The sequence below is a fragment of the Apteryx rowi genome, unplaced genomic scaffold, assembly GCF_003343035.1.
Source record: "Apteryx rowi isolate R43461 unplaced genomic scaffold, aptRow1 scaffold_289, whole genome shotgun sequence".
Lineage (NCBI taxonomy): Eukaryota > Metazoa > Chordata > Aves > Apterygiformes > Apterygidae > Apteryx > Apteryx rowi.
Genome location: NW_020449296.1, coordinates 351,907 through 376,603, shown reverse-complemented (window position 1 = coordinate 376,603; position 24,697 = coordinate 351,907). Strand labels below are relative to the sequence as shown.

Sequence of the window (24,697 nt, the reverse complement as noted above, 5' to 3'; positions counted from 1 at the left end):
ATGATGCAAATTCGACTGAATGCAATGTTTTATAGAAGTAACAGGCACTGCTGTTTAACTACAGTCCAGTATGTAAAGGAGGAAAGGTATCCAACATCTTAAGTTGTCGAATGTTGGTGTGGAGCTATCCCTCTTCCCCATGAAAACTCTCCTGGTGATTCACTGCTGTCACTCTGACAGTGGGATGTTTGTTACCGAAGTTGCCTGTTTTATAAGGAGAGGAGCAGCTCACTCCTCGTGGAATGAAAAATTGCTTCTATGGGGAAAATGTTCAGGCTGCCGAAAGGGAGGGAGCAGAGCACGTGTAGCTGAAGGCAAGGCTTGTAGCTGCTACGTTCTCATTTGAATTCATCTTGACAACATTGCTTGTAAATTATCTCTGCTTTAAAAGAATATGAAGTTGTGATCTCTCTCTCTCTCTCTGAATTCAGAAAATATCCAAAAGAGAATTCAGTTTCTTCTGAAATTTGTGTTTTGGACTGCATTGCAGTCTGTGAACTGTGCTTAATAGAAGTAAAACAGTCATCTGTGTTTCATGTGTAGGAGAACAGACTCCCTGCAAAACAAGTATGTGTTAGAGCACTCTGGATTTAACAAATGAAAAATATTTCATGTAATAAATGTGCGTTTTCTCCCTGCTGCTGCCCTCAAAACACAAGACTTCTTTTAACCACTATTTTAAAATGTATTACGTTGTACAGAACCACAGCATGTGCAGAAGACTGAGAACACTAAATGAATAACAAGCATTTAGTGACTTAGCTGTTTTTGATTTAACACAGTTGATCATATAAAACACATCTATTACTTTTTCCTTTGCTTATTGTGCCAAATCCTGAAATCATAGATACTCCACACTTAACTGTCTTTCAGAGGTCTGAGCCAATGTCTAATATATTGTATGAGTCTTTAAATGAGGATGTGAATTAATTTTCAATGGATTATAGATTTAGTAAGAAAACTCTAGGAGGAGTCTGAGTCTGCTGTATTGAAGTAAATTTATTTTGGAGTGTGAAAAGTTGTCCCCTTTTCCAGGGTTTTGTAATATCCAGTGAAATATGGGAACACCAGTTTGCTGTTTCAAGGCTTCTTCTGCTCTTGACGCAGAGTGCTGCTGGTTTTCTTGGATCCTCTCCCTTTTCCGTCTGTCCTGCCACAGGAGAGTCAGAAGCAGATCGAAAAGGTGGAGGTGCCAAGAGTGTGGAAGATTCATCTTGGGAAGATAGCACCTACCCACATCACCTTCTCAAGCGATGCTTCCCCTCCCGTGGCGACTGAATGTCTGCTGCGTCCACCTCTTGGATGGAGGAGAAGGGACCCTGCCAGATGGGTTGGGAGTCTTGGAGGGATGCATGGAGATGGCTTAGCTCACAGCACTACCCTTGCCTCTCTCCCTGTGGATTCGCTGAGCAATCTCCCTCTAGGCTGAGGGCAGCAGCATGACCTCTTCATGCCCCACTGATTAAGATTGTGTTGCCTTATCAGCTGGGAACAGCTGCTCTAAACCTGCACAGAGAACTAAATGGATCTTTGATCTGCCATGCAAGTTCTTACGTCTGTAGCTCTGTCGCCATAGACGTAACCTTTTAATAACAGCATGTTTGCAATGACACTTAGGAACATCGTGTATCATGTTTTGTTTCCCAGGTGAAGATCTCCTGGATATTGTAGGAGCACAAGACCAGGAGTGATACGTGTGTGCTCATGTACAGCTTGTGCTGCTTTCCAAATCTGGTAAAATATGGTTACCTGGGGTAGCAGCTTTACCAAAATAGTGTGTTCTTCTGTTGGGGTGTGCTTTTATACTTTTTCTATCACTTCTGGCTGCTCTGTTTTAGTTAGGTTAGATGATGCATGTGGATGCTGTACCCAGGCTGCTCAATCTGTACATTTAAAATGTTTCATTGTGTTTAGGTAGTGCTTGAGAAGTTTGTAAGGGAGTATAAGAGAAAATAAATTTAAAAAACACAAAAGCTGAAGTCCTTGGTGTGAAACATGATTGTATCTCCAGAGAGGTTAGAAAGGAAACTGGATTGTTGTTTTTAATATATTTATCCCAGATTAGTTGTTGTTTCTGCTTCTACCTAACACGTTTAGGATTCTTCCTCCCTGGTGTGTCAAGCTTTCAGGCTTCCTGCACCGTCTGCTGGTTCTCTGGAAACTGGCAACGGCTAAAAGCTGAAAGAAATGCAGAGCATGCTGATGCTGTGGTTAGTAGTATATGATGCAGGCAACCAAGAGTTGTTTTTTTTTCCTCCATGTTAACTTGTTTTTAAGCAGATAGCAGATTTGGAGTTGAGAAGCAACTGTCTTCTAAAAGGCTGGTGAGGGCTGCTGTAGCCTCTGCTCCTGGTGATATAATCAGATATGATCTTTCCAGAGATCATCTAGGATTTAGACTTTGCTAATGCTTACATTTCTAATGGGACCGAGAACATCTGCAAGATCCTCAATATATACTCTGTATATCCCATTGCATGTTCTAGTTGCAGGTCTTGATTTGTGTTCAGTAGTGTTGTGAGTGTGGTGTTAGCTGTGGTGTGTAGGGGAGAGAGTAGATCTGTGGACCCTTCTGCGCTGAGTTCCTGTGTGTGATGGAGCGCAGTGCCGGGGACCAGGCTCTCAACTAAATGTTTGCTACCAGCCCCGTGTTCTTAAATGTTCAGTCTTGCAGAAACAGTGACTGAAAATCCTCTTCTCTGAAAATGCAGGAAAGTGTGAGCTTTTGAAATGGGAAGTGTTGGTGAGAGTTTGATATTAACCCTTACAGTGCAAAGCATTTTTGTGCTTAGTAGTCTTTTAAAAATGGTAATAAACTGCTTTCTTGATGGGAAGAAGTGTTAGCTAAGACAGACTAGAACAGCTTTGGCTACTGATCAAATCTGATTCTTCTCAGAAACAAGACAGACATATCCAGGATGGGAGACAATTAGATTTTCTTCTTACTTGTTTTAGAAACTTTGAGAAGATAGCCCAAGAACCAGTCTTACCATTGTTGTCCTGAGATGTAGTGAATGTGTGCTGGCTTCTCTCCAAGATGCTGCTTTTTAAGTGTAAAATTTCACCACTAAAAAGCAGTTTTACTCTGTCCCCTTGCACATGGCCACTGCACTTCTAAACAAGTCTCTTGCATGGTGGAGTACTTAATGTTTTTGGCTCCCAAAGTATAGCAGTTTCGGTCTGTGCCAGTTAGTTTCTAATAGATAATTGGAGTGAAAATGCTTTCAGGGTTCTCACCTCTGCCAGGCTGGGAGCATGCTGATCTGCATCCAGCCATCAGGTGGAGTAAATGTGCTTTGTTGTTTTATTGTCTTGGGAACTGTACAGAAAGAGAAATGCTCGCCTCTGCAATGGCATCTTAGTGAGAACTTGTTCAGACTCCCATACCTCTGGAAAGGGAAGAAATTGGTGCTGGTAACTGAGGAAGAAAGGAATTGAAGGTGATTAATTCTTTCTTTTGCTTCCATCACTTGTTCTTGCTCATGCACAGCTGGGGTGTGCCCCAGGCCAGGACTTGCTACTTGGGAAAAGCTCAGGTGGCACAGGATGATGTGCAAGGAGTAGAGTGAGGAGCTCTGGACCAGCCCCACAGTACAGAAGAGCTCTTGTGCTGAAACTCCAGGTTAGTGCAAGCTAGAGATCTTTAAGTGAGAATACTGGTGTGTTTAAGAATCCAAGGGGGTCTGACTGTGGGTGAAGTGGTCTGTAGAGATGCAGAAAATTCTCTTATAGTTGGTTCCCCCAGCCTGATTAAGTCTCCATACTGGAATGCCCTCATTTCTTGATGGCTCAGTGTGCTGCAGTGTCAGGGCCCTGAGTGCCCTAATAAGCCTTAATGGCCTTAAGCAGCCTCCCCTGGGGCCTCCACCACCCACACCCCTGTCCTGAGCCCAGGAGCACTATTTCAGCTCAGCCTGGGGCCTTCAGTCCTTGCCTGAACTACATCAGAGGTGTACTGGTCTGCAGCTCAGCCCCAGCCATGCCCATGCCTGGCTGCGGGTCTCGCAGATCCAGACCCTGATCTGCAAACTGAATTCCTGAGTTGGCCCTGGACCTGCCTGTCAATCACTGGACCCGATCCTGACCTGCAGACTGACTTTCTTGCTTGACTGTGGACCTGCCTCATCATCATGAACTTGCCCAAAGATCTGGACTCTTGGTTGAACCTGGCAACGATTTCTGGGTCTGTCCAGCTTGTCTCGTTCTGGTACAGTAAGCCTGGGCCCTGGCTGGCGAGATATCAAGTTCAGCTCCTGGCTCCGCTCCCTCAGGGAGCAACTGGTCCTCACTGCGCCCTGACACCAGGAGCCCAGAGCGATGGAGGGGTTTCAGCTTTCAACATTCGGCTGAAGATGGCAGTAGAAGCAAGGAGGGTAAAGCTGGCAACCTTTCCATGTGAGTGTCAAATTAAGAAGCCCCAAAAGGTCGTGAACAGATCTGCTCACTGTTCTTGTTCAGCAGTTTTGTTTCACCAGCATATGGCCTTCCTCTCTTGTTTACCAAGCATGATGTCAGTGGAGTCCTTGGCTGACATCAGATGGTCTCTGTTTGGACTCGTTCAGCTGCTTGTCTTGTAAGCAAAAGTTAATGTAGCAGAGTAACTTGGACTTGTAATCAAAGCTCTGTATTGATGTAGGAGCTGGCTAGTGGATGTGCCTCGTAAACAGTCAATCTGTGATCTCTGCGCTAGGGGTTTGGGTTCTCTGTGCTCCAAAGAAGCAGCTTAAACAAAACAGGTGATTAAGGCCAGACACAAATGGACAGTAAAATTAAATATTTCTAAGCTGCTTTCTCAAAAAAATCAAGAGTTCTGGCTTGTTAGACATCTGTTCTTCTGAGACAGTAACTTCACTCAAATTCATAGGCTGGCTACTTAATGTTTAAGGCTTGCTTTGCAGTAACTGTACTACCATTTGCATTGATGACAAGAGTTTCTCCAGGATCAAAAAGATGCCCTTAAAAACTCAAAATTTTGACCATAGAATATTTCTATTTCTGACTTGCGTAAAAAGCTGTTACTATAGAGCAGTAGCAATCCTGTATTAAAAATCTGATAGCTCTGTGTATGAAACTGGTGACTTGGATACAGGAGATTAAAAACAAATGCAAGAGATGCGCGGTGCTCCTTGTTGCCTAGGCATGCAGATGAACTCTGATCTATGGGTAAGCTTTGAAGCCTGCTCTGAGACCACTACAATTTCTGCAGTGTTATGATATCGTTTCATCCCTCCTGGATCTCACTGGATTAGATTTTGTGCTTTGGAAGGTTTATTCCTCAATTTATAAATTATTCTTTAGCTTTTAGAGATGTGGTGGCTTCCAAGGGCAAAATTACATAGGCTTTACTATAATATTTGGATTGTTTCAAATCTTTGTTTCTTGTCCTCCTAAATTGCATTAGGTCCTATGCCGATGGCCTTCAATTAAGTGATGTCCTCTTTGTAAATCAATTCTCTCCAGATTTCCTTCAAATATCATCCCTAATTTGTGCAGAACTCATCTAAGAAATCTGTGTATTTTTGATACACAGCCCTGATGATCAAAAGCATATATGTTTTTCTGCAAGTCCCATAATTGTGGAAGACCTTCTTATGTTTCTCCTGCCTTGTTTTCTAATAGCATATGACAACAAAGCAACATACTGTGCATCAGAAAGAGCAACTGACTGTGTATTATGGTTAAAATATATTACCTTGTTGATCTCCCCTCAGGAAAGGAGAAACAACTTGTCCATTTTCTACTTAATGCAGGTTTTCAAGACCCAAGTACTAAATTTTCGTTCCCTAAAACTTCCTCAAGTGAGGCTTGTTTTATCCCCTTTGTCTGTACAAGGCTTACTGCATAAAAATACAGTGGTGTTTATTTTACAGAAGCGTAGACATTCATATGTAGTCTAGGGAAGTACCTCCTTCTGAAACTTGAAATTCCATGAAATTTGGAAATGTTCGTTATTCGTGTTGAAGCTGTTCATGTTCTAGTATAGTGGCAACTGATTTCTCCAGATGTTTTTGGGTCACTGCCTTCATAAAGATGATGGTTTGTGTGGCTGAGAGAGGACATATGCCAAACAGGTGTCCTCTCTGGGAAAAAGAAGAAAGTAATGCTCAGTCCTTTCTGAAAGCACAGTAGATCTTTATAGTTTCCCATCCCACTAAAACACCTATCCTCCAAAAAAAACCCCCTAGTTTTCATTATTTCTCTCGGGAGCTAGAATGGATGTAACTTTTGGAAGTACATTTTCATCAGGAAACCATCCCAGCATACTCCTCCTATTCTTGCCTGTGTACAGTTTAACATGTTGTTGAGCACGTATTTGTGTGATGCAGTTCATTGCAGCAAAACAAACTTGTTAGGTGTAAACATCTTGGCTCCTAATGAGGCACCTGAGAAAGTTAAGAGTTGTAGGAGAGGGGAAAGCCAGCTAAATTCATATAAGTACTTATCCTCATTAGTTAGTCCTGAGGATAATCAGGTTGGCAGGGTTGATCTTGTCTAGCCAGAGTAGTCCCTGGTTTGGAAGCTTGACTAATACTGTGCTTTCAGTGTTTGTTTTTGTTTTTGTTTTTTTTCTTCCCTTGGTGCTGTGCATCAGTTGTTCTATTCCCTAAGCACAATTCATATCTAACTTGCGTTGTGTTAAGCTCTCTGCAGCAGTTCCTCTGTACCTTCAAGGGTGCTCTCAGAGAGGTGACATTTTCTGAGTGGCAGAATTCATTGTTCCCTTCAAACCATTAGGCCACAATACTATTTCAAAGTGTGAAATAGAAAATAGTTACCAAAATAAAGGTGGTTATGCTTGCTACTTGCTGTTAGCTGTTAGCTTGGTAAATCTTCTGGAAGGTAAAAGGGTGGCTCTGATGCATTTCACAAGGAAGTTGCATTGAGGTATAAAAATAGGAATGTACTTTGACTGAATGGGTCTATAACTCTGTTCATTACCTCACAATATATACCCCCCGATACTTCATTTGGGTCACCTCAGGTACATAGGTGGGGTGTACTATCCAAAAGGAGTCCTTGTTCTTTTGAGGTTATGCAAGCCTCCAGGAGAGGCTCTTGATCTTGTTATGTGTTATCAAGTATGTAGCAAGTCATTATTAAATGACACCTTATAAAACTAATACTTGAATTAAATACATACCAGTCTGTCTTCCTCTTTCCTACTTTTGTGTGGCGTGCATTTGGTCAATCAATTTTAAACAAAAAAGTAGTGTTTGTTCTGAAGACCTTGAAATGTGTTACTATTTAGAATGTTTATTTTTCCATCTGAATGCTAGTATAAGGCAGTTTTATTACTTCAAAATTAAGTGTGCTTTTTGTGGTGTGATCTTGAAATACTCTTAGTGCTGCTGGTGATAAATGCAAACTTGCATTGGTCGATAAGATGGTGTGACTTTGATTCTTTTCCTATAGATATCCCTGAAGAAGAAGCCAGATACTGGACCAGAAAATTAGAACAAATAAACTCACTTGGAGATGATGAGGTAAATAGCTGAACTGAAAGATGAAGGTAGGAATGCAGCCCTAAATGTCCCATAGCTTGCTTATATTTTTGGTATTGAATCCCCATGATTAAGGTAACTACTACATGTTCTGCATTTACAAGTCTTCCACGAGCTGTTTTCAGGACTGTTTTCTTAAGTGTAATGTTGGTGTTAATCAGAGAAATATTTTTCCATATGTTGGAAGTGCTCAAATAGAACTGTTGATGCATGTCACTCAAAGGTTACATTATTCCTTACCTTGCAGAAGGGTGAAGCAGTTTTTGACAAGCTGTGATAGGCTCTCTTCATTCATCAAATCAAGTCAAAAAGGATATTTTATAGTTAACTTTTTTCTGGGAAGACGACAAAAACAGTTACTGAATCTCTCCTGGAAATGAGACATTACTGGAGGGAAAGCTTTGACCTGATCAAATTGTTAATGGCTCAGTTTATGGATTTTGTGTTATATTATCTGCTAGCTATGGATTTGCTTTCTTGGATTTTCTTGTGTGTACTTGGGTAAACAGCTATAAACTAAAAATTATGATTTTTATTAGAGTGTCTGGAACAGTTCTATTATTAAAACCTTTCTTTACATCTCATACTACTGTGCTGTTTGATGAATTTCAAAATAAGATCTGACATACTAATGCCTGTGATTGAAGTTTTGCATTTCTTACCTCTCATGTAGCAATGCTAATACCAGTGAGTAGGAACATGGTGCTTGCTTAAAATCTGATAGGTCTCTTTCCTTAGCAAGATACCTTGCAAAAGGTGCTGTCAGTGACTTTAGGAGCTTGTTGTTCTGGGATCTGTCTTCTATCCTTGTCCATTCCTTATTTCAGCCATTGGGTTTACTGTGCAGATGGAGAAAACTAAGGTGGCTTTTTCTTTTTAATAAGGACTGATCAATATTTAGGTGTATTAAAAAATAATTGCTTGAGGGCAACCTTTCCTGCCTTCCCAGAAGTTTGAGAACCTCTTGTATTCGGTGAAAAGCTATTCAGTAGTTTGACTTCTTAGTAATACTGCTGTGATGCCTCCCTGGTCCTGTGGGCTGTAACAGAAGTCTGTGCCAGGTACTTCAGTGGAGCGTAGATGCCCTCTAGTGCTTCACTGAACCTTTACTTGGTGAAAAATGTCCTGAGTTTGAGACTCCTCTTTTCTTGGAGTGCCATCTGTCTTCATGTTAAATGCATTCTTTTACCAAATAATAATAACAGTCATGTCACTATTTTTGCGACCTAATTTATAACGGATGTTCCCTTTCACCAGTAAGAAAATTAAAAATGTAAGAGCAGCTGTGCAGGGCCTGACCCAAGGCTCGTCTAGTCCCATGTCTGATGGTGACCCAGAGAGGAACATAACAAGGCAAGTGTGCAGGGACACCTTCCTTGCATATTCTCTGACTCTGCAGCAACCTGTAGTGCAGGAACTTCTCAAGCCCGAGGCAGTAACTTTGTGTTTAACAGCACTTGATGGATTTTTCTTCTGTGACTGTCAGTTGACTTTTGAACCCACCTAAGTCTGTTATGTTGTAGCAAGGAATTCAGCAACTTAATTATGCACAGCATGAAGAAATATTTTGTTTGCTCTGAACAAAGAAACCCTTCCTTACGAAGCCAGCTGGAGGCAGGTTTATTTAGAGGAACTGAATGACTGATCCTCCTTCATCCTCCCTGTGCTGCTTAGAGCTCTACAGATCTCTCCTTTGTGGCTTTCAGGCTGCAGAGTCCTAGTCTGTATAGCGGCATTTCATACAGGACAACTTTGTGCCTTTTATCTTTTCTGTGCTTTTTTTTTGCTATCTCCATTGCAGACAAAGGATGAGCAGACTAAAGTACACAGTATTCAAATTGCCAATTCATTAGGAGTTTATATGGTGGCATAATAATGCTTTCTGTTTTCTATTCCTGAACACTTAGTGTTCATTTTCCTTTTTGGGACTGCTGCTAGCCATTGGGCTTATGTTTTAGAAAGGACAAACTATTGCCATTCTTGAATCTCATCTCCGAGTATGACTGGTGGTTCAGAACCTGTTGCTGCCCTGTGCAACTAGGGTTGTTCATCAGCAGACTTCCTTCCACAAGTTTGCTAACCAGTTGGTGCTATGAGATCTTGTTTTTGCGATCCTGAATAACTCAGTGAAGTAGCAGTTTGCTGATGATATGGCTTGCCACCTTTCAGCATCACTCGGGCATTTTAAATAGCACAGATATGAAAATAAACCCCACAGAAGTTTGTCGGTTGTCCCCCTCCATTTAATGAGCTGATCATTAATTCTTACCAAATCGAAGGAGCTGCCTGGTGTCACTTGTTTTGTACAGATTGCAGCACCTGGGTTACTAAGTTGTTGGTTTCCTTGTCTTGGGACCTTTTGTTCCTAGCAAAGACTGTTTTCACTGTTTTGCCCAGTTGTCCTAAATTTCTTATATCTCTGTGTAATATGACACAGGAGAATAACAAAATAAAACCACTAGCGTTCCTCTGGGGAATGCTTTGATGCTATAACAAACAGCTTTGTAAAAGTCGAAGCTAGTTAATTGAAATATCTCTGTTTTCTAATTTGGTGTTAAATGAGATGTAAAAATTCTTCACTGTGGACATACAAACTCTTCTGTGATCCACTGCATGTGTTGGCTGGGCAAACATATTACAGCCCTGCTGGGCACGCTAATTATGTAGCTGCCCTTCAGTCTCCAAGTGCAATATTGCTGCAAGCCCTCACTTTGTCTTGAGCTCCTGAAGGTATGCTTGGATGTCTAAAACATAAGTTGCCTTCTACTCAGTTCTGAGCTCCCCACCACTGTAAAACTTCGATGCAGAGAGTCAGATCTTTTAAATGCCTAAATTGAAGTCTCAGAATTGAAAACAGTGCCTCTGCTTTAGTAAAGCAGACTGTGCCCTAGCCAGATGTGTAATTATTATCATCTGTTCTTTTGCATAAAAAAGGGAGAGACTTCTGGGAAAATGTTTGGATATGGGTATTAAGAAGACTGCTTTGTGCTTTGATACTGCCAGAGATGTTTTCTCTAGTGTGGCATGTCATACTCTGAAAACTGTTTCATAAATTTACATTTACTTTCTTACCAGTTTGTGTTCCTTTTCTTTTCCTTTAGTATTCCTATCAGGAGGAAGTCCAGAAGAAACCGTTGCCCAGTGCTGCCTCCCAGTGTTGTAAGTCAGACCTTTTTATTTCTTCATAACACTTTTTCCTCCTTCGGTGTACTTCATTGCCTTCTCTGGTTAGTTGTCGAAGGATAGTACATCTGAACAATGTTTTCATGTTAGAACTGCATGGAAGAAGTGGCAGGTCAGCTGGAGAGAGCAATACTTACGTCTCTGTCAAGCTAATAACTTTTGTAGGTTGTGAAAAACTCTTCCCCCACAAAAATGTCGGTCTAAAACTCCTGATGCTAAAAAGTGAAATCAGACATTGAGTCTTTAACTTGTCAATATGTCCTCACGTGCATTAGGAAAACAAGGTGTGTCCAAGGTCACCTAGACTGTCAGATGCCCATAATACCAATGCAAATGAGAAAATTGGATGCTCAGTTTTCATTGTATAATTGAGTCAGGCTATATTCTTTTTAAATATCATGTGTTCAATATTATTTTTATGACTTTTATGGAATTTTAAGAGGAGGAGAGTAGTGAGGGATGCTGCCTATAGCATGTTAAAATGTAGCTGTTTTACATACTTGATGTTTAATTTCTTTGATAGTACTTTTAAGTGGTGAGTTGAAGGATGAAAAATGTTTTTACTAATTTCTGTTTATCTTTTTTTTTTCTTCCACATTTCTGAAAACCCGGATGGGAAAATAGCATTGTACACACTATATCTGATGGTTTGCAAAATTATATTTCTGAAATATTGCTCTTAAAATATGCTAGATGAAACCTCAGTGATGTCTCTCTTGAATGTCTTATCTACTTTTGGCAGCAACATTAATAAAATTCAAGGTTCATAATTTAAGCAAGTCTTTTATCCTCTGCTTAAAATTCTGGAAGACTTGCGTATTACACTTTGCAGGATGTTTATCCATTAGGCTGATTATAGGATCTCTACAAAGCTGTTAACATTAGGAAATGTTAATTACTCTTTGCATTTTTTGGAGAGAAGAATTAATTTTATCTGTGTGCTTTTATTATGTTATCTTAAAATTAGCTTCAGAAACATGGACATTGACCAGTTGCTTAGGAAATCTGAATGTCTTGTGTAGCTGAGATGTATAAGCCTATATGAAAGTATGTCAGCAGTGGTATCCTAAGTAACACCAAATGTGTCCTCCTTTTAAAAACAAAACAAAACCCCCCAAACCAAAGCATACATACACACACATGTGTGCAAATATGTATATGAAATGTGTGTGTGCATATTGCTTAAAAATATGGAAGATATGGAAGGATGCAATTGATTTGTGAAGCCTACAAACAAGAAAAGTTGTTGGAGAAACTGTGATATTTGTCTAAATCATACCAGCATAGTATGCAGAACTCCTAACGGCAAAAGATCAGAGAAAAGTTGTCTGGTATAAAGTGTCGACAGACTAAGTGTCTTATAGTCTGTGAGTTCATTTCACCAAATGTGCCCTGGGCTTTGCATTTGTTTGAGAAAGGCTGGTTTAATTGATTTGTTCTAAATATTGTGATATATGAGTAAACTAGCAGAACTATTTCTCTGTAGGAAAAATAGCTGCACCTGTTCCTACAGCATGGTGCTTTTACATCTTCAAGCTCTTGTAGCAGGTATCTTCGCTGGAGTACCAACTCACTTCTTGCAAATAGGCATAGTAAAAGAGTAGAACTGCAGCAGCCCTTTGTGTTACCTGTTAACAGCCTGCACCTTGCTGGAAAGCGACCTTTTAAAATGATTAATCGAAGGCCCCTGGTTTGAACAATTAATGTTGTATAAGAATGAATTTAATCATTCATGGGTTTAAAAACAGAGTCACTAGAATTGTGATGTTAGAAATTTCATGCAGTATGTGGCTAACATTTAAGAATTTTCTGGTAATTCAATAAAGCTTGTGGCACTGCATGTACTCTTGCTTATCTATTGCCTGCAAGTGTCCAGCATCTATGAATATCAAATTGTTTACATGGCCAAATATAGAATAGACATTTAATGTAGCAGTAAGTCTTAAGTTTGCAAAATAAACTCTGCCTGTGTTACTCTGTGCATAGAAATTGGAAACTTGCCCAAATGACTTGTAGTCCTTTGGAACTAAAGAATTCAACCCTGGAGACTCATTGATTGTGGCTCCGTATTGAAAGCTGACCTGACCTTTGCGTATGAAGCAGGCACTAAACCCCTTTCCACAGAAACACTATGGCTGTCCTTCCTGAACCAAAAACACTGAGTACAGAATGTTCTTACTTAAAACATGGGTAAATAACTGATAGATATATTTTTAGACATAATAAAAATGGGCTCAAGAAACTTTACTCTGTAAAACTCATCCAACTTTCCATCACAATGTGCTAGATGAGATCTGTGGTCCAGCTAATGGTCTTCTGTTCCACGTAGTGATCAGGGCTAGCTACCTAGAGGCAAGAGCAAGAAACTGAGTGTGAGTAAAAGATTTTTTTTTTTTTCCCCAAGAGAATGTCTTCCCAAATCGTAAAACTTACATAGAGCAAAAGTGGACCAAAATGCTGTGTATAGCTTGCATTTAAAGAAACTAGCTGTACATGTAGACTGACTTGTCAGTAGCTTGGGTCACTCTTGACCTGGTTTCTTGGAGACAAGGATTGTAGGGCTCTTCTCCCTTGCAATTAACTTGTGTTCCATGGTACAATGGGATTACTGCTCAGGGAGAGCAGCTGTGCGTGCCGCTGGTGTCCTGCTGAGCCTTCTTACCACTCTAAAAAGACTCGGCTGGCTTCTTTGTTCTAGCTGGAGAAAATTGTATTCCAGTAGGCAGGTTCTGGTTCATTAAATGGGGAATACTTGTCCTTAAGTGTTAGAATTAGATTAGTCCTGCTGTGTTCTGCTCCTACGTTCTCCATGTGCCTCTGGTTGCTTACCAAAGCTACCTGTCTCTCATGGTTATTTTCCCATCTCCTGTATGGATGTGATTTCTGTTGCAGGGGAAGTAGAGAGGGGGTGAAAGATGGGGCAATGAGTGAGGGAAGGGAGCTGGCTCAGGGTTGTCTGTTTATGGAGCTCGTCAGTAGCCTCATGTCTAAAAGTGAAGGTCTGATCTATGGTGGTGGGCTCTCATTTTGTGTGGTTCTTGTGTGTGTGCTGCTGCCTTGGCGTGGTGCCATGCGAAATCTCAGGTCAGACTAGGTGCTCTTATTTCTCCAGAGATTATGGAGCTTTCAGGCATGCTTCACAGCCTGAAATGCTGCTTTGTCTTTAGAAGAATTTGACTTTTTCATTACTGATGTAGTGCAGGATTTGGGCTTCCTACCAATTCCTCAAGTGAAACAGGTGGCTCAGTGCTTGCTTGTACATGCAGTCTCTTCTAACTGGGCCCTTCTAGTTTTGGCACTTCTTGCCTCTTCCTTCATCATACTTAGTCATTTCACTTTTTCCTCACTACTTCTGTGTTTCTCTGCGCATTTGTCCTGCCCCAGCAAGATCACATGCTACCAACTGCTTTAACTTCTGCTCATCTTAAGCCATAAGTGAGGCACTATAGTGGTAATATATTTAAACATATATAGAGGTAATATATTTAAACAAGACTTCTGCCATGATTCTTTCCTGAGAGTGAGTTCTGTCTGTAATTGGTGCCTCAACTATTCACCTCTTGACTCCAATTTTGTTTACATTTCTATTAAATGTAATCTTAATCAGGTATCAGGAAATTCAGAATTGTTGGATAATTGCAGCATCCTCACATTGGCTTTTACCCACAACCTGAAATTGAATGTAAATTAAAAAACAAAGCAAGCTTTTATTGTCTGGAAACTTGCTTTAAATGAACCAGATTGGGAAAAAAAAAAAAGTTATTTGATTACTTAGAGCTTGTTGACTCAATGAATGTCAAAGTTATTTATTGTTGTTGTGGGTACAGATTTATTTTCCTTGCATGCTCACAATTATTTCTGGCAATGTCAAAGTCCATTATAATCCATAAGTAAGTCACTCTGTCAGTATTTTAAATGCAACTCTGACTTGGAGCGGACAGCAATGCAAACTAGAATGAGACATGTATTCTGTAGCTTTGGGAAAAATGTTTGACTGCCTCAGTTCATGTCAGCTAGTGTAAATATTGCTGTATCCGTTTTTCAGAGAGTTCACAAATCTGGAAGAGAGCAGGTTTTTTCAGTATGATTCTCAGAAAAGATAAGCTGTGTGCCACTGGATCAACCAATTTTGTCTGTCCGCCCATCTTTGGCTGATAATCTTTCTGAGAAAGCTTTATCCTCCCATCTCTACATGTATTTTTCTTCCACTTCCTTGATTCTGTGATGTTGCTCTTTTCACAGTTAGACCCTAATAGACTACAGTGCACCATAGTGCTGTCTTGCTTGGTTTCCACTGTGTAAAAAAAACCCTGTTCACCAAGGCTGTGGGTTCTTTTCAGAAGAAGGTAAATTTGTTGCCTGGCTCTGGATTGTGAGTTGATGCAACAATGAAAGAAATAATTTCTCTGATTTGCTGTTACAACAGCAAAAGCAATCCAAGCCCGCCTGTCCTTGGTCTGTCAGCAGATGAAACAGAATGGAGCAAGACAACATCTAGTCCGGAATAATAAACAAAGACCCTAAATACTGTCTAGAATATGTGTGCCTGTGTGTGTATGCACATGCATGCAGGAAAAAAATTTTTACAGCTTTGTTCTTGATACTTGGATGCAGCCTTTTAACTACTTAAAAGCTGGCAAAATATTTTGTACATGTTGTAGGAATGGGCTTCATTCCAGGCCAAATCAGTTTGCTGCGTTGACCCTCCTTTCCCAGTAATATTTAAAGAAGTCTCTTTTTTGCAAAATATATAAGGTAGAATTTTGTTAATATCTTTTAATTCATTAATCCATTGAAGTACCAGAGGCTCATTTTGAAAAATTGAGAGATTTCATTCCTGATATTCATTAGTTCTCTCTCTAGGAGCTCAAATCCCTTTGATGCATCAGGAAGATTTACACATTCTCTGCGTAGGCTGAGCTTATGGCACCTTCCACGGTACTGATGAGGATCTTTGTCTGCTAACATGCCAGATGTCCACCTCCTTTCCACCTTATTCCTGCCCCGCACTCCCCAGCCAGCCCCAATACATTCACATTGATTTTGTCGTGTGTTTAGGGTGCTGTACGGTGGATGCTAGCATCTTTATTAATGGTCATTAATGTGCCATTGAGTTAGGGCTGTGTAAATCTGTTGCTGGGATTTCAATGGCATGAGGGATGCAGTTCTTGCAGAAGTGGTGCTGTGTTCACGGCTCTGCCTGTGGACCCAGTAGAGCCAACTAGAGCTCTTGCTTGAAGAGCTCGGGTGGCAGAATATGCAACCTGTTCCCATGGAGTGCACTCAAAGTGACCAAAGGTTGCAAGTGCACTGGCTCAAACACGTCTTCTCATGCAGTTGTTGGATCCTTTAGTTTATTCTAATTGGAGTTCAGTTGCTGCTGTCCACCAGTGTTGAACCGGGAGAGCTGACCCTATGGTAGTGAATGTGCTGAAATGCTAATCTGTTGAGAGATGATTTTTTTTTCCGTTTTATAACAACATTTAAAAATAATCTGCTATACCAGGCATTCAAGGCTAGGCAATATCAAAATGCTTTTAAATAAGCCACAACTTGGTCATGTTAACTGTTTATAGAGGTGTCTGATCTGTAAGATTGTACTGGCAAGCAGTGTAGTGCAATTGCAGGGAGATTATATGGCTCTCCTTTTTGTAGAAATGCATGCCATACCTCTAGTTTTTTGGAAGCTTTCTCTGAAGTTATTAACCTGCTTCTGCATTTAGAAACAACAGTGGGTTTGCAGCTACCTATGGCATCTCTAGATAAGGCCAGGCCAGTTTGGGAAGGACAGCGAAGAGGTCAGTGACCACTTTTCCCTCTTCCTCAGTGGCAGGTGATGCTAAAGATCCTGTTGCTATTGTTGAAAAGCTGTGGTTTAGAAACAGCAGTAAAACTCCTGGCTGCAGTGCAAACAGCAAGCCTTAGGACAGTCCTCAGAAAGCATTTGGTGTAACTCAAGACGTGGCACATGAATGAGGGTTAAATGGTAAGGGGAGATGGTGGGTAGAAAGGAGATTAGTGGGTTGTTGTTATTATTGAACTAGGAGGAGAATAGTCACCCTTGTCTGTACCAGTGAAACAAATATGAGGTGTTCTGTGGTTGTTCAGCTGAGGGACTGGGAAAGGGGCGCCTCTGTTTCTGGAGGACTGATGGCTCCTGTTTCTCTTTGTTTAGGTGGGGGATAAATCCCATCTGAGAGATTTTGTGTTTTATGGTTTTGTGGTACTCGCTGTCCTGGACTGGCTGGAGATGCGATGGGGCTGCTCCAAGGAACGCTGGTTCAAAGTCCTGCTCTGAACTACCTGCCTCCATTTTTAGTATAAAGCTGCTACTTCAGGACTGAGTATGTCTAAGGAAAAAGTACTCAGCAAACTGAAGTTAAAAATAAAAATAATGGCTATACTAGAAGATTATACAGTAGCAAAGTTGCTAACATTTGATCTACTGCCGAATGCTGGAGGAGAGCAGATCTGTGGCTTTGCTGCTGATCCTCTAGATGTACTTTGTTAGTTATCACTTTCCTAGAGCACATGCTGAATTTTGAAGGGTTTTGACAAAGAAACGAAGCTTTGACTTTTAATAAACCCAAAACATAAATGTGTCGTCTTTTAAATGCTGAGTACTGCTAATAGTGACACAATTATCTATAAGTAATGATCAAAAAAAGCCCAATGCTCAGTAATGACTTAGGTTTCCTAATTTGTTTAGTGCTGTTCATGAATGCCTTTGTTTTGTTTTGGTTTTCTTTTCTTCCCTTTTTTCTGCCTGGATAACTTTTTTTTTAAGGATTCTAAAACTTTAATAGTCATCCTATGATGATGTCACACCAATAACAGAAAATTAGTTTGAATTTTTATACCTCAGTGCAATATAACCTTTTTTTTTTTTTTTAAATATAAGATTTTAAACGGATACAAAAATTATTGCTTAACTTCTGCACAAGTCATAAGCATATGTCCTGGAGCAATGAATCTCGTACTGAAAGTCTAAGATGGAACATCAGAAGAAAAAGGCACCAAATCTTTTATCTCAACTACCAGTTCAACAGTATATTCTTCATTGCTTTTTGTATAAAGGTGATGTTATATGATCAAGTATAGTCTAAAACTGTATCTCAAGGAGAAGTATATAAAACTTTGTTTCTTATGTTTATGTCTGTTAGCTGAATAGTCTGTGTGAGTTGGCAGCCCAGAAACTGAAAAAACATCTGATAGCTCTTTCAAATATTCGTGAACTGATACAAATATTATGGGTTTTCCATTGTGGATAAAATCAGTGCTCTGCCTGATTCTTTTGTGTGCAGTTATTAATGAGTTGCACAAGTCTGCAGTAACTTAATGGATACCCTTGATGCTTTGATGGTGATCCTAGCCCTGCTTAAATTTTCACCTCTCAGTCCGTTTGAGTTGACCATAGTAAAGTTGGCCAGAAGGGCCTTTTAGTTTAGTGAAATTTAAAATACCCCAAAATTTCAGCATAAACTAGATGCCAAACTGCAGTAAAATGTGTTTGAAAAGAGGGAGTGTAGCAGGGAGGAGAGGTACAAGTACTCCCGTGCTTGTCCTTGACTCTGTCAACTCCTTGTAGCTCATTCCCCTCCTGTGCTTTCTCATTTCCTTTTGAGCAAAAACCTTATCCCTCATTTGTGATCTTCCAAAAACGAAGTGGGAACTGTGATACTTGGCATGAAGCCCTCTCGGTTAATTCCTGCTTACTGAAAACTTGATTCTAAAAGCTAGCTATTTGACATTTGTTTTTATATTTTGGAAGCTTATTCCACTAAATTACGGCGTGTTTAATTTTGGAATGTACATCAAACACTGGAATAATTACATTTTTATAGAATCTGCTGAGATCTGTGCATAGTGTGTGGAGGGTGTTAGCTAGGGGAAGAGGAGCTATATAAAACCTCGGAGAAAGAACTGAATGAGACTTGCCCATCTCTGTTTTCTCTAGAGCAGTATTTTATCAGCACCAAATATATGGTAATTTCCTGAGCTCAGTTTGCTTTTTTAAAAACTTGTTTATATGCTGTCTGCCCTTGCTCAGCACGGGTTGTAACAGGAGGATTAAAAAATTGATCAGCATGACTGTAAGAATTGGACAGTGGTAAATGATAGTGCTCTGATGGGGGTAGTACAGCCCAGCCACTCCAAAGGACTTGTAAACAGTGAAACAAAATGACATGCAGAAAATAAAATTAGACGACTTTTAAAAACTTGGAATATTCTGCTTTTCTTCAGTGTCCCTGCTGATCCAGGCATGACAGTGTGAAGTGGGGAGGAGGAGTTCCTCCTTGAATAGTTGCATAATTTGAGACACAGAACGAGCATATGCTCTGTTCAGCTAACTGTGGGAACTTCGATGTATTTTATAAAATGTGTTAATGACAGGAATGTTGTAGCTTCCAAGGCACCAGGCTTGCTGGCATCGCTTTGCTCTTAATTGGAGGTTTATATGAAACCTCATTTTTGAGAGGACTGAAGCTTATGAATACAAAATAATGTGATAACTAAGACACACACTGTTTGTGTTTAAGAGCACATAGAGTAGCTAGTCTGATTTGTCCCTTTCATCTATTGCAGTATTAACGTATTTTATTATTATGTCTTAGAAAACAGAAAGTTGCAATTCTACTGTCTGGACTTCTTGGTGTTTTCAACTCAAGTTCGTAACATTTTAGCTCTGGCTTACAGGCCTAAATGTGTTCCCAAAGGTGATCTCAATCTTGAAGCATAAAAACAACTTGAAAAGGCTAAAAAGAAATTCTGTTTTCATTAACCTTCAAAATATCAAGACTGTCAACCCAGGTCTTCTGTGATTGTGCTGAAGGACTGAGATATATACTGTTAGCTCTTGAATCTTAAATGAAGCAGCATATGTGTTGAATCTTTAATAAATTCATCTTTTATCCAAAATGTTAGATGCTGAAGTGAAGTGGGTGTCAGTAAAAACAAACAAAAGCGGAGTTTTGGGATCCTGGCTGAAAATCCCTTCCTCTCTCTGTTACTGCATCTCTTTCTGGCTGTTGCTGCAGTTTGTCTTTCCAGCAGCTCTCTGGTTCTAGTGTGTCCTGTTTAGCCAAGAGCCAGCTTAGAGGGTAAGGAGTTGGTTTCTAAAGGCAGCTCCTCTTCTCCCCACTCTCTTCCTATCAACTACTGTTTTTCTTATGCATTTTTTCTTATGCAGAAATAAGTCTCTAATATGCTTCTGAAAGTTTGTGACATTTTCATGCTGTATGTAAGGAACTTGGTAGCAATAATGTAGAGAGGTAGGTAGCTAGCTCAGGGGCATCATTGTCAGTTTGAGGGCTCTTGTCTATGGCAGGTGGTAATGCTTCCCCTCCAAGGACATACTTTGCCTCCGTGAGGGCCATTTTTAGTGCTTGGTGGTTTTCTCCTTGTTACCTTTTGAAGTTGTGAGTAGTATTGTGCCAGCCATCCTAATGATTGCTGTCAGCGAAACAAGGGCTAGGAATGGTCTGAGCTGGTTTCAAGAGTCAGGCTTTCTGTTTTCCCTTAAAGAGCCCCTTGGTCCTTCTGTGCAGATCAATGTGGTTGTGGTGAGGGAATGAGGTTGTCACTCTTGGAGTTTTGTCTTTGGGAAAGCTGCAGGATGAGTAAGCTCCATTTCCTTTGTAATTTTTTAACCTGAATGCTGCTTGGTGGAATGTATAGTATCTTCTGATATTCATCCCCATTATCTTTGGCATGTTACATATGCACCTATTCATGAATAATGAAAGGAGTTTAGCTAGCAGCTAGGCTGAGTGCAGTAACGCTGATCTGCTGGATCTTTAACAGTAATCCAGGCTGCAAATAGCTGAACATTGACTTCCTTTGCCTCTTGCTGTTTACCGGACATAGCAACTTCAGCATCTCCTTCCATCAAAAAGTTTCTGTCCCATCTGCTAGTGGTGTGGTATCAGTGGGAGGACTCTGCTGAACTTCAGGATTTTCAGGATTGAGAAATTCCTAGGCTGTTATCTGATCTGCACATTAATAGGAAGTTGTTGATTTCTCTTCCACTTGAAGAACTATTTAAGACTGTGAATTAAAGCTCAGTGCAAAGTTCTGACTACACCTTGCTCCTTCTACCTGGCCCCTCTCGCCCTGTGCCTCTTTATGACATTCCTGCTTTCGTTGCCTCTTGCTTCCATATACTCTTTCTTCTGGCTGTCTCCCCTTCTCATCTCTCCTTGCCATATCTGTTTTACTTCTGCTTTTTTTGCCAGTGCGATTTCTTGTTTCTCTCTTTCCTCCCCTTTTCCCATGAAAATGACTTGGATTGTAGTCTGCCAGGGCTCGACTCTATGGACTTCAGCTTTTCTCACTGGTTAAGTTCTGTAAACAGGAAAAAAGTTTTTTTTTTCTTTGTTATTCCTGTAGGCAGGACAGGAATAACCTTTTATTTTCCATAGACACTGCATGTCTTCAACATTATATCAGTTTAATATGTGGTTATTTCTAGATAAATCTGGTAAAAAATATCATCACATTTGTTCCAAGCATATACTTGGTCAGAGCTACTTAGATTAATGACAAAAAACAAACATACATGTGTGGCTTTCTCTTTGCTCTACGTGCTCTTCCAGCAGCTGTAAGGGAATGTCCTGCTTCTGAAGCTCTTCTAGATAATAGAAGTCCTGCTTAAACTTTAGCTATGGCTGTACTTAGCAAACTACCAGCCTGGAGTCCAGGGACCCTGCAAATATTGAATGTATCTGAGGAATTATATTGGTTTGTAAACCTTTTATACCAAGAAGAAAGAAACAGCCTGGTTGTAACTCTGATGCACCATTTGTTCCCAGATGAGAGAGTGCTAAACCCCGGGTATTCCAAATCTACCCTCATTTTTCTTTTATCTGCCCACCTTTTCTTCACCCACAGAATTGAAGTGGCACCAGTCTCTCTGTGATAAATATGGACACGGACTAAACTTGTGGAAAGCCAGGTTACTCACCAGGATTAAGCTTTGCTTATTTAAGTGATTGCCTGGGGGTGATTTTTTTTTTTAGGGGGAAGAGGTTTCTTGGGACTGATTTTTTTGTTGTTATTGTTAACTTTATTTATTTATTTATTTATAGCTAAAAGTAAGGAATAGTCCATTCTAAATTTGTGGGCCTTGTTTTGAGGGCAGGAGGAGTGATTTGTTGCATCCTCTAAGCTGTTTGCTGTCAGAAAATGCCTGGTAGCTAGAGATGAGGACGGTAGCTAGGGAAGAAGGCTCTTGCTAGTTCTCTGCCCACACGTGAAGAATTTGTGTTTATTGCCTGTTGCACTCTGCATCAACACACTTGTGAACTTCACTTTTTAAAGCATTCTTGCACACCAGCTTCTAGAAATGCTCGTTCTGAGACTTTTCTTGGTGTTACAATTTTGGGTGTGCTTCCAAATTGCTTTGAAGGGTCTATGTAGCAGTTTGCTGCCGCCATCATCTTGCATATCACCTTGGGGTGACAACATGGATACTGAAAAGGCATAAATTGGCTCGCTTACCAACTTGCTGTTTAGCTTTAGCGCAGGTTTGTTCTCATCTTTAATTACAACGTGGGAAGATCTGCTTACTGCTGTAGATTTAACTCATTACTGTTTGCATCTTTGGGATGCTCCGAGAACTCTGTTTTGTAGCAGTGTCTCTCTCTCTGGCTAAGACAGCACTCTTCATTTATGTTGGTTTACGTGCACGCAGATAGTTTTCTTGCTAATATTACTCAAATGGCACTTCCGCCACTGAGTTATCTTTGTTCTGGAAAGGGGGCAGGAGTGGAAACATGAAGCAGCTTTTGCCAGTTAATTTGTGGGGTTCAGACTAGAATTCAGGTGTTGCTCTGACCCAGTCTCCCCTCTTGACTCTGGTTTCTCGTATGTCCTGTCTGTAATCATGGTAATGCGTGTACTAGAAAGTACAATGTTTAACTGCTCTTGCAGAGTAGAGTGTTGATAAATATTTTGTCTACTTGTGTTAATAAATGTATGGTAGTTTAATAATTCCTAGAGCTTATAGCAGTCTTAATCTTCAGAGTGTCTTATAAACAAACTTAACAGTGAGCTCCAAAAGAAGTTTAATGTTGTATTTGTAAAGAAAAATTGTCTTACATTTTTCAGGCATTTTAAATGCATGAAACGTATGCTCATGGTTTGCTTTTCTAAGCTTTCTTTTTCCATTCCTATTCTTTGCTGCCATTTGTGTTACACCCAGGCAACTGGAGTTATTTCGGATGGGGAGAGCAGCTGAGTACGTAACGGTTTAATTTCTTGCAAGTTTCATGAACCTATAGCGATGCAGCATGCTCCAGTATGAGGAAAATGGAAATATTCATGCATATAGAAAGTCTATTCTGTTGTATTTTCTTTGACTTTCACTGAGTCTTCATTTTTGTGTGAATGGTTGTCTACTCATTTTTATTCATTGTTTAGCTTTTGTTTTGGCAATATTTTGAATGAGTCACTCACTCTAACTGGAATTTGAGGGGTAAGATAGCAGAATTGGAATATTCTTCTTTTCCTATAAGGATGATTCTGATTTTCTGCTTGTACACTTTTCTCTGTTGGTCTTCCCACCCATGTAAACCCAAATCCATCTTTGGAGTAACTGAAAAACAGAAGGGAATCTGTAATGGTTGCTTTATTAAGATGACAAGATATGTTGGGAGTGAACACAGATATACCAAGCACTACATACAAGAACAAATCTAAAAGAGGAAATGGCTAGTGAACCCCAATGTGACAGAAGTGTTGCAGGTGTTCTAGCCTATTTGAGCTCAGTGGGACAGTGTCATACCAAAAGTGGTAAGGCTTTGCTTTAACTCATGTCCAGCAGCCTAGAAAAAGTAAAACTTGGATACTGCTGTCTATGACCTGTAGAGCTGAGGACTGCACCTGAATGCTATCACTTTTGGTGTGATAACTTTTGCAGAGGCCCTGCGGTTCAAGGTTTGTGTTAGTTTGCCCGAAGAACCTGTATGAAGCGTTTTTACTTTATGGATGTTCTACAGGCAAAGCTTCTCCTTAAGCTATAGTGCATGGTTTCTACTGCCTGTAGGACTTCTAGAGATGCATCCATCAGTCTTAAAATTAAGGTGTGTGTTCCCTGTGTCAAAACAAAAAGCTAGCCTGTTGCTCAGGGGACCATGTAAAGAACAGCAACTGTGACTGCTGCCAGCAGGGAAATGGTTCTGCTTGATGCTATTCCATTTTTGACGTAATAGAATATGGAGAGGAAACTCTTACTGCAGCCAAGTAATTAAAGTCTGGTGTCCAGCTAATGTTACAGTGCCTTTTGCTAACTGTATTTCTTCTTTCAGCTCTGCCCTATATCCAGCTAAATAAGGAAAAACCATGGACCTATTCTGTCTTCTAGAATGCTTCCACCAGAGCATCCCCATCTCTTCTTCCATAACATCCCTCATCCTCCTTGTTCTCCTGTCTTTGATCAAACCATAAGTTCTTTGGGCATTGACAGTGTCAAATGGCTTCCTCGCACTGTTCATGTTGAATGTCTCACTTGTTGTTTGGGTTTATTCTCAAAGGTGTGGTGGGATGATTGAGAATTAACTAGACTTTTGTTTACTACTGAAGACAATAAAGATCAGTGTCCTAAACGGTGTTTCTTAATTTGCCAGTTTGTGTGTTTGGGGGGAGTGGGAGTACCTAGGTATTGGTCAGTCAGAGATTTAGGGGTTTTGTGGAGAGAGTACTTTCTGTTTCTCTAGACTGGAGTTTTCAGAAATGACTGGTATTCATGGAGCTCCCTCCCTCCTCTTCCTCCTTTCTATGCTCTTCTCCTTGAAATCATGTTATGAATTTCCTTAAGGGCAGGCTTGGGCCAGCATTCGTGGCTGGCTCACACAAATTGATTAATGCTACAGAAGAGTAGGGAAGAACATTTTTAGGGCATGCTCTGTTGCAGTTTGTGTGTAGCAAGCTTTAGTTTTTCTATGGCTACTAAATGTTTTTGTGGCTAGGATAAACTTGGGAAAACTTTTCTATGGAAGATGAGTTTCCTTAGT

The 24,697-nt window shown here is 40.3% G+C and overlaps 1 protein-coding gene across 1 annotated transcript in view; it reads left to right on the top strand.

Annotated features, from left to right (window-relative positions):
* The window catches only part of UNC13B (unc-13 homolog B), a 189,036-nt gene that overhangs the window by 6,648 nt on the left and 157,691 nt on the right, over positions 1 to 24,697 (top strand). The window contains 2 exon segments of the mRNA XM_026069194.1: positions 7,414 to 7,484; positions 10,604 to 10,661. Of these exon segments, the coding sequence (XP_025924979.1) occupies positions 7,414 to 7,484; positions 10,604 to 10,661 (129 nt within the window).